General features: G+C 42.4%; 1 protein-coding gene and 1 long non-coding RNA gene across 9 annotated transcripts in view; one reads left to right on the top strand and one right to left on the bottom strand.

Annotated features, from left to right (window-relative positions):
• LOC116063065 (serine/threonine-protein kinase WNK1) overlaps positions 1-14698 on the top strand; it is a 29300-nt gene extending 14602 nt beyond the window's left edge. For 3 of the 8 annotated variants that reach the window (XM_036003775.1, XM_036003776.1, XM_036003777.1), the window contains exons 5-29: positions 1406-1563; positions 2827-2915; positions 3009-3228; positions 3390-3491; positions 3622-4003; positions 4135-4298; positions 4770-4853; positions 5252-5287; positions 5747-5881; positions 6127-6225; positions 7606-7682; positions 7848-8010; positions 8102-8218; positions 9112-9225; positions 9326-9374; positions 9478-9615; positions 9879-10864; positions 10957-11031; positions 11148-11267; positions 11376-11718; positions 11950-12127; positions 12236-12429; positions 12592-12771; positions 12868-13097; positions 13258-14698. In XM_036003775.1, the coding sequence (XP_035859668.1) occupies positions 1406-1563; positions 2827-2915; positions 3009-3228; positions 3390-3491; positions 3622-4003; positions 4135-4298; positions 4770-4853; positions 5252-5287; positions 5747-5881; positions 6127-6225; positions 7606-7682; positions 7848-8010; positions 8102-8218; positions 9112-9225; positions 9326-9374; positions 9478-9615; positions 9879-10864; positions 10957-11031; positions 11148-11267; positions 11376-11718; positions 11950-12127; positions 12236-12429; positions 12592-12771; positions 12868-13097; positions 13258-13644 (4820 nt within the window). In that variant the 3' untranslated portion in view covers positions 13645-14698. The remainder of the gene's footprint in view (positions 1-1405; positions 1564-2826; positions 2916-3008; positions 3229-3389; positions 3492-3621; positions 4004-4134; positions 4299-4769; positions 4854-5251; positions 5288-5746; positions 5882-6126; positions 6226-7605; positions 7683-7847; positions 8011-8101; positions 8219-9111; positions 9226-9325; positions 9375-9477; positions 9616-9878; positions 10865-10956; positions 11032-11147; positions 11268-11375; positions 11719-11949; positions 12128-12235; positions 12430-12591; positions 12772-12867; positions 13098-13257) is intronic. The other 5 variants (XM_036003778.1, XM_031317923.2, XM_036003779.1 and 2 more) reach the window with 5 other exon arrangements.
• Positions 8621-9050, bottom strand: LOC116063067. The gene is made up of 2 exons (XR_004108172.2): positions 8786-9050; positions 8621-8725 (listed from the first exon to the last, which is right to left on the bottom strand). It is a non-coding gene; the product is annotated as an uncharacterized LOC116063067 (long non-coding RNA).
• Positions 14699-15926: the final 1228 nt, after the last annotated feature.

Genomic DNA, 15926 nt, shown 5'->3' on the forward strand with positions numbered 1-15926 from the left:
TCTTAGGCAGATAACCACAAGGCTTTCTCTCTTTACACTCGCACAGTGACTCTATCAAGTTGGTCATTGTACAGAATATTTCTATGTTTCTCCAAAAAAAGAGAGTTTTTTTTCCCAGGCACCTACTGAATGTAAGTAGCGCCTAACGTTTCTCATACTATTAAATATTAATATGATTATTTTAATAGTTGTCATGCCTTCTTGCAGGCTAACCTGGCCATGGCTAAAGGTATGGCCTTTGCTTCTGTCTTAGACTGGTCTTTGTTCTGTGGTTTGGAAATATGTGGTCTGTTTGCCAGTTACACCTATAATATTTAACATCTCTTTCTATGGGTTTGCCTCAACAGGTTTTTTTTTTTTTTTGTAGTTTGTCTCTTACTGTCTTTTATAAATATTGCAGGGCTGCAGAATCTTTTTGATCCATCTCTGTGTCCAGGGAACTCTCCCCACTTTCTCTCTGTCAGCCTTTTGCCATTGTTTTTTATTTGTTTTTATTTTGTTATTATTTTTACTTTCACATTCTTGGGTATGTTTTTAAAATGTAGGCTCTAGCCTCAGCTGTGCCCCATTCTGCTGTTTGGAATGAATAGGGTACTGCTGGTCATTGAGTAAGTATGAACTTTTATGGGCCTGGTAAGTGTGACAGTGTGCTGTAACACACATCAATATAAAAAGCAATTACATTCAAATAACCAGTTTTTCTGTGTAAGACCTGAGATTAAATGTGAACTGATCAATTATTAGAACAAGGCCAATGTGCAAAGACGCACTGCTAAGCACAGTAACTAGCTATGGGATCTGCTTCTCTCAGCCTTGACCATAACGGTTTCCTCCAGCAGGTCAAGGAGAGATGGTAAGTCAGACTTGGAAAGGTGAGTGTACTATGAAAGACAATGTGGTTGTAAGGTAAGGTCTTGACAAAAGTTTTTTCCATAGCTAGTCCTTATTCTCTTGCAGAGATCATTGACGTCCCTTTGGACAAATTACACTGTATTCTGGCCTGACTATTATTCTTTTGAACATTGCAAATAACATTCATTTTGCCTAAGTGTGTTCTGCACATTGGCTACCTCAGTCACATTCTTATATCCCAACATGTTAGGGTCTTACACAGACAAACACGTGCTTTCTTCTCTGCAGTCTAACTGAGCCCAGCCTCTCCCTCCTTTTTTGTTTTCTGTCTCTTTTTTGCTTTCCTCCCCCTTTTCTTTTTTTCTCTCTCTCTCTCTTCCAACTTTCACCTCACAGGTTCTACTCCAGGAGATGTCAGCAGGCTGGTCACTCCTCTCATCCTCCTCTTCCTCAACCCGTCACGGGTTAGAGGAGCAGAGGGTCAATGGGTTGTGAGAAGCCCACTCAATCAGTAAGGGAGTTCGAGAGTTCTGAATAGTTGTTTTGATTTAAGGTACCCCTGAGTTCATGGCGCCTGAGATGTATGAAGAGAAGTACGACGAGTCAGTGGATGTGTATGCCTTTGGAATGTGCATGCTGGAGATGGCCACCTCAGAGTATCCTTACTCAGAGTGCCAGAACGCTGCACAGATCTACCGCAGAGTTACCAGCGTAAGTCTTTTTTATCAACCCTCCATGTCACCCCTCTGCCCTGCCTTCACATCTTCCTATGTGCTAAGAAGGCTAGTGTCCCATTCTGGAATTAATTTATATTTCTGCTGTCACCTCTTTATCAAGCTTACATTACATTTATATCTTCTATTGTATTTCACCTCTTAAATTCAGTGTATTCCTGTATGTTCTAGATTATTCCATATTGCCCTGTTTGAAGAACCCACACACGTAGAAAACCTCCAAGAGAAACATGTTTAACAAGCCTCTTTGCTTCACCTCATACGGTTTTCTTTTGTCTTTCCATTTGAATTATGGTATATGTTGGTTAAGCACCCAGACCTGAGGTGTGGATGATTGATAAGAGGCGTGCTATTTTCCTGATGGATAATGGTTGTCTTGTGATGATGACAGAAAGGCTGTCATAGGAAAAAACACCCACATATTTTAGTATATTCATACATAGTCACTGATGTGAGTCATACTCTTGCAATTACAAGCGTCTCATAGATGAAGAGGTTAAACCTGAATTGAGTGTCTACAAAATGGGCCTTGAAATTTATACCTAAACCCTTAGTCTATCATTAACTGAAAAGTATAAATACTGACGTTTTGCTACATGACCCAACAGACGATTTTTCTGTTCGCTAAGTATTGAGTTTTTTAGCTCTCTTTATGGGCTACAAATAGCATCTAAATAGCAAATACTCATACTGCAGCAGTTGACTCAATTGAGAAATAAAGTGCTATCGTGGTGTTGAGCCTACATTTAGTTAGTATCACATGGTTTCTGGTTTTACTGTATTGTTCCTTGGGGAGATGGGCTGTTCTTCCTGTTTTGTCATTCAGCTCAGCTGTTAAGCCAGTCCTCCATTTTCCTGTAGCACCATGCAGTTTTCCATTGCCATTTACTCAATTCATCAACTCCCGACAGCGGTCCTCTACTGACTTATGCCCTCCTTTTCCTATTACTTGACATTCTTCAATTTTTAAATGCCACCCGGTAGAAAGCATGCCATCCTTTGAACATTCTTTAACATAGTTTTTTAGAGGCAACCCCTTCCACATACTGTGGCTTTTTTGAGATTCATTCCAATGCACAATTGAAAGAGGAAGTTAGTGTAAAGTTCCCTGTCATCTGGGATGTAAGATGTTGCTTTGTGGTACGAATGTAGAGCCTCTGAGCTGAAAAAGACAACAAGGTATTAAGAAAAGGTCAGATGAGAAGAACCATTCTTATTCAGGATTCTGTGTTTCCTGTAGGGGGTGAAGCCGGGCAGCTTCGACAAGGTGGCCATTCCTGAAGTGAAGGAGATCATCGAGGGATGCATTCGCCAGAACAAGGATGAGAGGTCTTGAACTTAAGAGCACATTTAACCAGTTTAGGGTAGTAAAGCTCTCCAGGAAAACACATATCTGCTAACTGTTTGTCTCCCTCTATTTAGGTACTCGATCAAGGACCTTCTGAACCACGCCTTCTTCCAGGAGGACACAGGGGTGCGTGTGGAGTTGGCGGAAGAAGATGATGGAGAGATGGAGTATATTAAGCTGTGGCTGAGAATTGAGGATGTGAAGAAACTCAAGGGAAAATACAAAGACAACGAAGCTATTGAGTTTTCTTTTGACCTCAACAAAGACGTCCCAGAGGATGTGGCTCAGGAAATGGTGAATTTAACTTTTAATAGTTTAATCAGTCTTTTCAATAACACTGTCACAATTAAAGACTGCATTACAAATGAAAAAAATAGTTTTAAAGGTTGTTGGTTTTTAATTTCAGACTTTGAAATGATCATTGCTGAATTGTACGTCATGTCTTTGTGCTGTAGGTCGAGTCTGGTTATGTATGCGAAGGTGACCACAAGACCATTGCGAAGGCCATAAAGGACAGGGTGTCTCTAATCAGTCGCAAGAGAGCACAGCGACAGCAGGTATTTACATGCTAACCATAATGCATCTAATGTTATTCATGATTTTTATTTGCATGTGCTGTGATGTTTAGATGCTGTCAGTCAGTGCTCTTGAGGGATTTTAATACATTTGCTGCTGACCGTTTTAAAGGTCAGAGAAAATCAGGAGAAGAGAAGGCTAGAAGAAGAACAACAGCAGAGTCAGTTACCTCCAGCACAGCAACCAGGCCAACAGTCAAGCACAGAGGTGCCTCAGGTACAGCCAGTGCCACAGCCTGCTGCTTATGTCCCTCCACAACCAAACCAACACAGCACACAGATGTCTGCCCAACCTGCATCACAGCAGAGCCTTCAGAGTTCTAACTATAACACTCCTCAATCAACGCAACTGACCAGCATGGCACAGGGTGTCCCTTATATCCCCCAGTCAACTGGGCAAGTCCCAGTTCAGGGTCAGAGTGTGGCCACCATCCAGCTAGAGTCTGAGGAGCCTGAGACTGACCAACACCAACAACTACAGCACACTGGAGGAGGTGCGTATCAAAGATGATTTATAGTCGAATGCACCTACAGCCTACTGCATGATAATAAAATGGTTTGGTTTCTGAAGGTGAGCACATTTGGAGTATTTTCATAAATGAACCTTCTTGTGCACCTCTTACAGCCAGTCACATGGGAGACCGACTACCTGGTTCCACCATCCCTCCTGAGGTCCAGCCTCCTCAGTCTGGAATATCCTACAGCTCTCCTCCCAGTCATCACCTTCAGCCCCAGGTGTCACTCCCACAGACACAAAATGACCACACGCAACAACAGCAGTTGTCAGTGGTGAGTGATGTTGAAAAAAGGACATAATATTGAATCTGAATCAGATGATTGGATTGTGGTGCGCCTCAGAATAAAGTATATATTTAAATCAAGTTGTTAAACTTACAGACAGACTACTATTGATGTGTTTGATACGGGTGGTATATTGTTCAGTTCATATCACGGTTTTAGGTCACAGTTTTCAGTTTGGTAAGTTTTTATTACATGGGGGAGGGGGGGCATTGCCACCTGAGGTTTCACTACAGCGCAAGGCTTTTTTCCCCCAATAACTTTATTTTTTATACATACATGCCCCGAACTATATCTAGCGGACCAAGCGGTTCAGATTTTTTCCCTGAACAGTTACCATTTCTACTCTGTGTTATACATGTGCCCCTTGAGCTATATTTCTGTGGTCTTGAAATTGATCCTCTATCTGTTTAATTTCTTTGATGCCTTATTTCACCACGTTTTCTCTCTGTGGTGCATAAGGTTCAACCCCAGATGCAAGGTGTCCAGCCTGAAGTTGTTCCTGTTGCGCCAAGCAGCCAGTCTGTTCCATTGACACCTCCACAGGTATACATTGTACTGCATGTCCTAATGTCTTTAAAGAGTAACTTCACACCAATTGAAAAGCTTTGTTTTACTGACCCCTAGTTAAAAGTTTCAAATCTGTTGCACCTAACAACTAACCTAATAGTAATGTCAGGTTGTACTGAACGCACCCTGAGTACACTTCTGTTTCACTGCAGCAAATGTGAACTTTAACCACTCAAGGTCAGCAAATACACAGTTTGTCAGAGCGTTATAAAGTTGACTTAACACCCTTATATTCTCTGCTTCAGACGGCTGCTTTGAAAGCAGCTCAGTTTTCTGAATCCCGTTTTCCAGTCTCTTCTGTTATATCTTCCTTAGTTTTCTTTTTATTCTCAAGATTCCTACTCTTACCTTGTGTTATGTTTTGTTTCTTATAGTATGGAGTTTACTACCAACCATCGCTTCCCCCTCAGGTAGATAAAATGTCCCATTTTCCTGTTACCACTGCACACCCACTGCCTTTCTGGGAAACAAAATAAACATATTGTCTATATTTTCACAGATGTTGGAAAGTTTTGACCTAATTATAGTAGGCTTTTAAAAAATTGGAACTTAATGGTATCCAGAAAGAAATAATTAATCTAGTAGTTTTTAAAACCTGTCTCTAAAATAAACTGTAGAGAGGACATTGTTGACTGATGAATAACTTGACTGCTGTCAAATGGATAAATGCTCTGAGTTATGCAGCCATGTTATCCAACAGGTAAGTGCATGTAGGTTTGTAAAGGAGCCAAAGTAAATCTCTTAAATATTTTCAGCAAGTTGCCAAGATGCTACTATAAACGTGTGCTAGCTTTTATCTCACCCTCAGAACTCTCTGATTTTATTCTTGTTTCTGCATCTCCCTCTTTATCCCTTTTTTATTTTTACAGATTCCCACCCAGCAAGTGATGATACCTCCATCCTCTCAGTCCTCTCCCTCCCAACAGCAGCAACAGTCAGAGAGCAGCACTACTCTTCAGAGCTCCACTCTACCGCAGGCACAGACTGGAGTTCAGCAGCTACAGGTGACACACACAACCCCTACTCGTACTTAACATGCACATTTATTTGATTTTGCTTTAAGACATATCTCTTCACCTTACTATAGTATGGATTTCATGCTGTCCATTTTTATGTTTGCATTTTTCTTTTCTTTTATTTTATTTTCTTTTTTTTCCCCTCTGGACACACAACTCTCGTTACCGTGGCTCTCCCCTTTTTTCTTCCACTCTTGCTCTCTGCATGCTACTCATTCCTGCATGACTCTTAGTCTTGGGCCAATGATCCAAGTCCTTCTATCCTGTCACCTCCACTCAACGCGGAGCACCTATTCTTCCTCTATCAGGCCTCATGCTTCTCTATTCTGCAGGTACTCTATAGATCACAAAACAAGATTGTGTGGGTAGGTGTATGTAGGGCAGGTGTGAAGCATTTGGTTCACACCTTACACTTCCTGTTTCTTGAAGTGTGTTCATTCATCATTCAAAATGTTTTTAGGTCACATTTTACATATTATTTTAGAGGATTTATATTTAATCAAATAAACACATTATTGTTTATCTAAATTGTATTATGGAGCACCAATGAACATATCAAGGGCAGTTCTTATCAAGCTGCAAGAGGGTTGTTGTTTTTTTCACCCACATTTACCCGACCTCAGACCAAAATATCTAAGAACATCGAACAGTGTTTCTTTTCAGGACTGTTAAATTGTTATCAAAAAGCAATCGTAAACAGTTTCTTATCCTTCTGTTCTTAAAACAGCGTTTGTGTTTTATTTGGAGCTTAAAATATTCCATGAAAACAGTACCCCCAATAGATGTGTCTGCATGTAATGAATATTAGACATTTTATCAAAGTCACCGTTTTGTAACTACCCACGGGGCTGGAACTAGAAATTGGTAGAACAGCAGTAACCTGTATAATTGTGACTAATATCCATTAGGGGTGGGAATCACCAAAAGCCTCACGATACAATATCATCACGATACTTATGTCACAATACGATATTTTTGTGATTTTAAACATATTGCAATATTCTGCAATATATTGCAATTTATTACCTTTTTTCCAACTTCAAATTTTTCCCAAATAAAATGATGTCCCAAAAAGGAAACTTTATCAACATCTGTTTTATCTAAAAAGATACATTTCTCTGTTTGTTCTTCTCACTTCAATTTCATTGCTACAAAATGGGATTGTCGAGCAAACAAATGGACCAACACACACTGTATATAATAATAGATCGATACTTGGCGTCTGTGTATCGATACAGTATTGCCACGGAAAATATTACGATACTATGCTGTGTCAATTTTTTTTTTTTTTTTTTTTTTTTTCCCCACCCCTAATATCCATATGCACAGCAGAGAAAAATGGCCACATTCGGAAGGAAATGAAATGATAACTCCGTTACCAAGCAATATTTACATTCTGCATAATAATTGCGCTTGTTGTACCCGTTCTCTTAATACATCCGTGTTTGTACCAAGATATCACTTTTACCTGGCTAAACAACTCCATCTGGTGGATGGTCTGGTTTAAGTCATTCCTTTCCTGTAAATACAGTAGTTGGTCAACATGAATTACCAAAATAAAATTGAACGAATGTGAATGGCATGTAGATGATCATCGGTTTACTGTGTAAGTCCCTAAACCATTTCAAAAGAGTAATGTACGAACAATAGAACATTTTGTGATTAACTTTTGACATGATGTGCTTGATTTATCAACGTTTTCTGTTTTTCAGGCCCCTGCGAGTGTTCCTCAGTCAGCACCAGCAGAGCAGCCAGGATCCTCTCCTCTGGTGCCACCATCTGTAGACAGGTGAGAAGAAAGTTATTTTAAAAAGAATTAGAAAAAAAACACCAGCACCACACTTGTGTCCGATCTCTCTCTCTCTCTCTCTCTCTCTCTCTCTCTCTCTCTCTCTCTCTCTCTCTCTCTCTCTCTCTCTCTCTCTCTCTCTCATGGGCCCCGTTTCTCTTTCAGCTGTCTGTCAGATGCAGCATCAGGTCTTAGTGACGGCAATGATGGAAGTTCTACATCAGGGGGTCGCCATGAGGGACGCTCACTGAAACGTCACCAGCGGCGATCTGTACGCAGCCGCTCCCGCCATGACAAAACTGCAAAGGCCAAGCTAAATGTTCTCAGTGTACGTATTTGAACTGATGAGTTCGCTCATATTCATATAGATTTTAGCTCTTTGTCATGAAACGGTTTTAACCTGAACGAATGTTTGGCAGATCTCTAACGTGGGAGACCGAGTAGCGGAGTGTCAGCTGGAAACACACAACAGGAAGATGGTGACCTTCAAGTTTGACCTTGATGGTGATAATCCGGAGGAGATTGCACAGATCATGGTAGTACTGGTTCTGTAGCTTTTGCCCCTAAACATGTAGGAAATGTTAGATGTCCTATGGTTGTGTTTGTTACAATAAATATATCATTTTTGTCGGGCAGAAACCTCGTATCTCCATAATTCGTCATTTAAAGATAATTTTTTGGGGGAATTTTTAGGCCTTATTTGAATAGGACAGCTTAGACTTGAAAGGGGAGCGAGAAGGGGAATGACATGCAGCAAAGGCTGCGTCGAGGAGTAAACCTCTATCTATCTATATATATATATATATATATATATATATATATATATATATATATATATATATATATATATATATATATATATATAATATGGGCGCCCGCACTACCAGGTGAGCTACCCAGGCACCCCCATAATTCATCATTTACATTTTTTTTTTTTTTTCATAAAACAATGCTATTGCTCACCATTTACATATGTCTATATCTTTTACAAATATTTCAACAGAAACAAAGTAATTAAATCTGACTTCATCTGAGGTAAATACCTCAATAAAATGTTTTCAAATTAGCCTTTTTTCATTTCCTGAAAAACAACGGTTTTGGACATACAAGGTTTTCACCTGACACTGACGTGTATAATTCATGCCATGTATTCATACGGTATATTCTTTTGCATGGCTGCCATTCACAAGACTCCCATTGTTTGGCAATTGACAATGACAATCCACTGTAACTGAACAGAAAACAAAGCTGCTTGTCATTTTATTTTTTTTACCGCTGTCCTTTTTAATATCTGCTGCATCAACCAATGACACCAAGTCCAAGTCCCATTCTAGACCATTCTGTGGAACGTTCTCATAGATAGATAGATAGATAGATAGATAGATAGATAGATAGATAGATACAGTAGTTGAACTTCTTTCTGTTTCAGGTTGAGAGTGTATTCATCTTGGAGAATGAGCGGGAGTCCTTCATCGAGCAGATCCGTGAAGTCATAGAAATGGCTGATGAGAAAGGAGAGGGCATGAAGGAAGGCTTTCCTCAGGTATTTCTTTACTACACATCATCATATTGACCATAATGACATTTTAAACCTCACCTGCTGAACTTGAAGACATAACCACATCTATTTTGTCTCTTTGCAGATGAGTGATCACCAACAACAGCCTGTGCTGTCTGTTCCCATGCTGCCAGGTGAACATACTTTAGCCAGAAATGCAGTGCTCCAGTCCAGTTATTGATTTTTATGAAGTCCACCTCCGCATCTTACCTTTTTTGTTTTTGACCTTTCTCTCAGGCATTTCCCCCAGCACTACATCTCAGGTGGTGCATTCGGCAGGACGGAGGTTTATAGTCAGCCCAGTGCCGGAGTCTCGTCTTAAAGAACAGTTCTTTGGCACTCCTTCTGCCAATACCTCCTTTGGCGATGAACCTGGTGAGAGAAAAGTTTGTTTTATTCCCTGTGAGATTAAACTGTTTTCTGGTACAGAAAATTGTCAAGGGGGAGAACCAAATGAAGTTGAACCTTGGCAAGGCACAAAACAAAGTGTAATGGAAAAATAAAAACTCCAAGGTTTTTGCTGGTTATGTAGTATTACACAACAGTTCACATAAGCTGTTCACAGTTCACATAAGCTTATTTTTTTCAGTTTCTGAAATCATTTTCATAAAACGATTCCTCTTTTTAATTTTTTCTAGCTCCCTCTATGCCATTGGGTCTTTCTCTGTCTGCTCCATCTGGGACTCTCCAGCAGGCATTCAGCAAAATGAAGCAGGCCCGTGTAGAGAGATGCAACACCCTTGATCCCCCTGCTGCTGAGCTAGAAGCAGGCACTGCCCTGGCCACTGAGGCTGGACTCGGCCCAAACTCTAAAAATATCCTGGCTCCCCCAGAAGCTGTAGCTTCCACTGCTAGTACTACTTTTCCTGGCGTGCCTCTCACATCTACTGCAACATCCTCACCACCTCCCTCAACTGGGAGAGTTTCCCCTCCACCTATATCCACTCAGTCCCAAACTCCAGTTCCTATCACCAGTGATCCCAGTCCACCTCCTCAGTCATCCCATGAACCAGCCCCGTCGCAGCTTCCACCAGCTGCCAACATCCCACCTACATCTTCCACCGTTTGTCCTCCATCAGTGCAGACCTCCGTCCCCGCAGTACCTGGGCCTCAGCTGAGCAGTAGTTCTGTCTCTGTCTCTCCTGTTGCTAGTGTTACATCCAGTAGTAATGGCACTGCCCCTGCTACAGAGCAGCAGCCTTTTAATAATAGTGCTGTTTCGTCCTCTCAGCCTGTGACAACCTCCCAGGCTCAGCCTGTCCCCGTTTCTGCTCAGCCCCCTCCTCCCACTGCGTTACCCAGTCAGAGCCAGGTCCAGCCACAGCCAGCGGAGTCCGAGGGGGCTGAGCTCCAGAACAAGACTGCTGGCAGAGATGATATCCAGGCTCTGGATAAGAAGCTACGGTCCCTCTTTAAAGATCAGAGCTCTGCGTCAGTTGATCCGAACACAGGCACCTCCTCTCCTCCCACTGGGACTTCTTCTCCTCCACCTGGAGCTGCCCTGGTGCCCCCATCTAACCTTCCCCTCACCTCTGGGGTGCAGGGTGTCCTGGGTCCCACAACCACACCAGGACAGGGCATTACCTCAACAGGACAGACGCCTCCAACTAAGCCCAGGGCACAGGTTAGTGAAAACTGCAGCATCCAAGAATGAATCCGAAATGCTGTTTATTGCTATAATAATATTTTGACTTCCCTCTTTGTTATACTTTTTAGACTTTACCTACTGGTTTTGATCAAGCTGCTACACCTCCATCTGAACTTGCACCTCCTTTTCCTGGACCAAATCAGGTGAGGTCTACTATGTTTCTGTAATACTACCTGCTCTACTACTTTTTAAGTGTTTAACAACTAGTGTAAATGAACAATAAGTACTATTTAGATGTCCTGTTTGTGTGACTCCACAGTCACAGAAACCCCTGGGTAATTTGGACGCCCAGTTGAGGAGAGCTCTGAGCCCTGAGACTGTTCAGGGAGGTAACCGAGTCCAGCCTCCAGCAGCTGGTTTCACTCTGGGACGTTTCCAAGTAAGTTTAAGTCACAGCTAAAAATGTGTCTGGTTAATTGAGTCAAAAAACAGCTTAACCTCTTAAACCTCATGCTTAGTTCATTGAAATTTCTCCTCTCTTTCCCAGGTGTCTGTTGCTACCGATGGTGTGACCAGCAGCATTCCAGATCCCTCAAGCATTGTTTCCTCTTCTTCCCTTGCGTCATCCTCTACCTCCCCTTCTTCTTCTTCCTCCTCCTCCTCCTCCTCCTCCTCCTCCTCCTCCCCCTCAAGTCCAGAAAATACCCTCCACCGGTCATCCTCTCTGGCCAAAGGAGTTTGTGAAACTGATGCAATAAATGAAGTCTCCTCCCTCTCTGCTGGTCCTGCCAGTCAGCTCACCACTATTGGGCGCTTCCAAGTCTCCACGAGCACAAACGCCACATCTGGGCCAAGCACTGGCTCTAAAGTGGGACGTTTTTCCGTCACAGGTATGTACCAGATTCAAGGTTTAGCAAATTTGCGTAGCTTGAATAATGTTTGATAGTGTAAGGGCAGGTTTAGACCAGAAGAAGCGATCCAGCGATTCGCCGCAGGGTTGTGCAGTGGTGTCACTTAAATGGCCAATTGGTGTGACGTTGTTATTTAACCCCCCAATGTAGCGCAATCTTTATTATTAACCTACTCTATCTGTAACACCTCATGTGTTTAATTTCCTTCAGTGACCCCAGCTCCAGCAGCAGGCTCCAGTCCATCACATGGTTCCAGTATGCAGAATGGGCCCTCATCCTCAACATCTGATCCTCATAACGCACACACACATTACAGTAGCGACAATAACGACGACTCTGAGACTGAGGACGAAGCTTTGCAAAAAGAAATTAGCCGTCTCAGGGAAAAGTATGTCATATGTTCACAATCCATCTTCACACTACCTTTATTTCCTGAGTGTAACTTCACAGCTTAATAGAAATATTTCAACATGACTATGTCTTGTCCGGCTCACAGACATATGATGGAGATCCAGATATTGCAGACTCGTCAGAAAGAGGAGATAGAGGCCCTGTTCACGCGGATGGGAAAACCTCCTCCTCCTTCTGTCTTCTCCCCTGCTGTGGCAATGGCTGGAGGTCGACGAAGGCTCAAAAGCAAAACCTCCAAATCTGCTCGCAGTAGTGGAAAGCCCAGCCCCACACACTTGGGTAAGGACAGTGGACTGGCTTGTTTTGGTTTTTACGTCAAATGTAATACTCATTTTTAATGTCAGTACTACGATCAATCACTGAAGCTGTTGAAATGTGTTGAAATGGTATGTTCCTGGGTAAATGTTTACACGCGGTTGTGTCTTGTGATCGTATGTTCAGGATCCCTTGCGTCAGCTCAGAGTCTTCATTGTTCAGAGTCCCCTCTAAAGCAAAGTTCACCCTCAACATCAGAGGCCTCAGAAACCGCAACAGAGGCATCACAAGTTAACAGGTCATCCATAAAGATAGATCCTCTTAGATCATCTCCATCCATGCCCAGCCTCAGTAGTTGCTCCACAGGTATGTGCAAGCACTTAATTTAGCCACAGTGAGCTACATGAATTGATTTCCCTGAATGTATTTTCAAGTTTACATCTCACCTCTATTCTTGTTTACCAGGATCAAGTGGGACCAGCTCCGCTAATGGTTCAGGCCACAGCCAGAACCACTCTACTCCTCTGAGCCAGGCGACTGGACCCAGTCCTCCTTCCTCTCACACCCAGAAGAGCAAGGGTACCTTCACTGATGACCTGCACCAACTGGTGGATAACTGGGCCAGGGACATCAGCCTTTCCCAGTGCAAGAAAGGTCCTAAAACTGGAGCACCAGCACCTCTGGGACTTGATGTAAGCATTCAGTACTTTCTTTGAATGTAAAAACTGTCATTGGAGCATTTTATGGCCTTATGTGATACTTATGTTTTCATTGCTGTCATGTAATAACCCTGCATATTCAGTAGTAACACTTAACTTTTTTTCACTATTAAACTTTTTTTCACTATTACAGATTATCCCTCCAGCCAACATGGGCCGTAAATTCTCAGCCCCAGGCTACCTCTGTCCAACACTTCCCACGCCTTCCACCACCACGTCCACCACGTCCACTCACCTCCCCAACCCAGCCAATCCCTCTGTCCCTTTGGGGCCTCGTAAAGGCTCTCTGGGACCAGCTGCGCCCGGGTTTGGATACACCTCAGCCCCATACAGTGCTCCTCAGTGGGCAGGACCCACAGGCACATGCCAGGTCAGCATGCTTAACCCCACACAGCCACTAACGCAGTACCAGCCGCCTACGACAGCCTCAGTGTCCCTGCACCAAGGCTACCACATGGGAACCACACCAGCCCCGCAGAATGCAGTCAACCCTGGAGGGTCCAACCTAAGGCCTACGTAGCCCAGTTGTAGCCCTGGTCCAGGCTGAGACGGAGGGCCACACAGGGCAGACAGTCGTCAAACGAGAACCAATAGCTCTATTTACAGTTGGCCGGTTAGCTGGCTGGATATTGTGCTTTTTATTTTTATTTCAACTTTTATTATTATGTGTTTTTCCTGTAATAGAGTTGACCTGTGTGGTTCGAGTCCTCTCAGGCAGAATGAAATCTGTCTGGCAATTGGAGGGAGAGTGCAATACACATCCACAGCACAAGAGTTGTGCACTTAGCCTGCTATCAGCTGTGGAAATTGAGCTGTGATGAGTTGGTTGGTTGTGTCTGGTAATGTAATGACCCAAGGGTGTAACCAACAGCAGCCAAAGATGTCTATTCCCATGAAGAGGAGAAGGTAGTAGGAATCCTGTTCACATCTTTACTGGTCCTGACTTGAAGCTGAGCTGGGACCGAAAACGGTTGAACTAATACACACATAGACACACGTATAGACACAAGTGTGTGTGCGCGCGCGCACACAAGCACACACACACTTGACTAAACATTAGCCTGGTTGAGTGACTTGGGATGGTAGGTTAAGTTGTCTGAGAGCGATGGACGGAGTGTACAGAAAATGGGAGATAAGAGTGGGACAGTTGGTTTGTCCCAGATGGAATAGCAAAGTGTGACTGGTTGAGTTGGGAGCAGAAAGAATAGTAAGTTAGGCAGGAGTGTAATGGATAGGGTGTCAGTATGAATACATCCCAATGGCTACCTATTAAGTAAAATGCAATAATGGCAAAGAGTAGATAAACTGTCCCTTGTAACTGTGGCCTTAATCCCCAAACACATTTAAACATTGACTTTGTACATAGATATTTCTTCACTGGGTTATGATTCCATGTTAAGCATATTTATGTCCCTGTGAGTCTGGTGACATTGTGATTTGAGTTGTCCATCCATACAGATTTATTATACAGATTTATTCTTCTTCTTCATCTGATGTGTAAGCCAGTGGATCTGCCACATAAAAAAAAACATTGTCCTGGTGTTGACCACCATTCGCAGTGTGAAACTTAAGAGGTGATGCTGCTGTAAAATCACAATTTGGTTGAGGGTGTTTGCAGGTAGGGTTTTTTTTTTATGCAAAAATGAAATTGGGGATCCCGAGTTGACACATGAAATAACTTAGTGCTAATATAAGCAGTTCAAAATATGCTTCTCATATCATAGAACAAGAAATAATTTTGGTTTATTGCAATAGTATTTGTTGAAGGTTTCAGTCTCTGAGGGGATGCAGCCTCCCCACTTCTACCAGTTGTTTACACATATGGTGCATAGTACACAGATGAACAGGTTGTTAGTGAAGTCATCACACATAAATAACATTTAGTCGTCACCTCTCAAATCACAAGTGTCTGGGGTTCTCTCTTTCTGTGGTCTGTTTTTGTATGCGTATATTTAATAAAACAAATGTTCTTTATGGACCTGTATCAGCCATCAGATTTTGATGTTGTTTCACTGTAATTGTTATTAAAGGTTGTTAAACAACATGTAGTTTAAAGGAATATTAAAAAAGTGCAATTGCAGGGTGGTTGTTGTTGGTATCCTACTCATTACGCAGGAGTAATCCTGTGGTTTATTAAGCTCTTCTCTATGACTGCCCTGCTCCCCCCCCTTTTCTATTTTATTGTATTTATGTTAATGTGAGGTAAATGCTTTCACATAATGCTCCGTCACTAGAGTATGTTTGTGGTGATCCACTCTACATGCACTCTGAACTGTAAACATGAGGAACACTTTAGTGCCTTGCATCTTCACTAATGACAAGTTCCAGATTCATCTAGTCCTGTAGCTGTGACTTCACTGCAGAAAACTAAACCTGTACATGACGTAAACACAACAGGTGGCTCCATAACTGCCAGAGGATATAATACTCTGAAACATTAGATGAGACACCACACAGGACTGCAGAACAAAGAGCACACTGAGTAATGTGGAAGCGTTTCGGTTCTCTCTACAGTTCCATTTGTGTTGGTTGTGTAATCAGCTGTGTATTTATATTTGGCTCAAGCGTACATGGATTTGGCTGACATTTGTTTTTGCGGATTTATCATTAAACCGTTTCATAGATGCACTTGTTCAGGCAGCAAGTGAGCTGTTTAAAGGTTTAAAGGTTGTCATGCTGGCTCAACTTTTGTCTCACCACCGCCTCACACGAGTGCCATGCTGTCATTGTGACTCTTTCGCCTGCTCGTAGATTGGATGAATAGTTAAACTTCTCTAGAGAAAAAATAAGTTACTGCAATGC

This window comes from Sander lucioperca, chromosome 7 (assembly GCF_008315115.2).
Source record: "Sander lucioperca isolate FBNREF2018 chromosome 7, SLUC_FBN_1.2, whole genome shotgun sequence".
NCBI lineage: Eukaryota > Metazoa > Chordata > Actinopteri > Perciformes > Percidae > Sander > Sander lucioperca.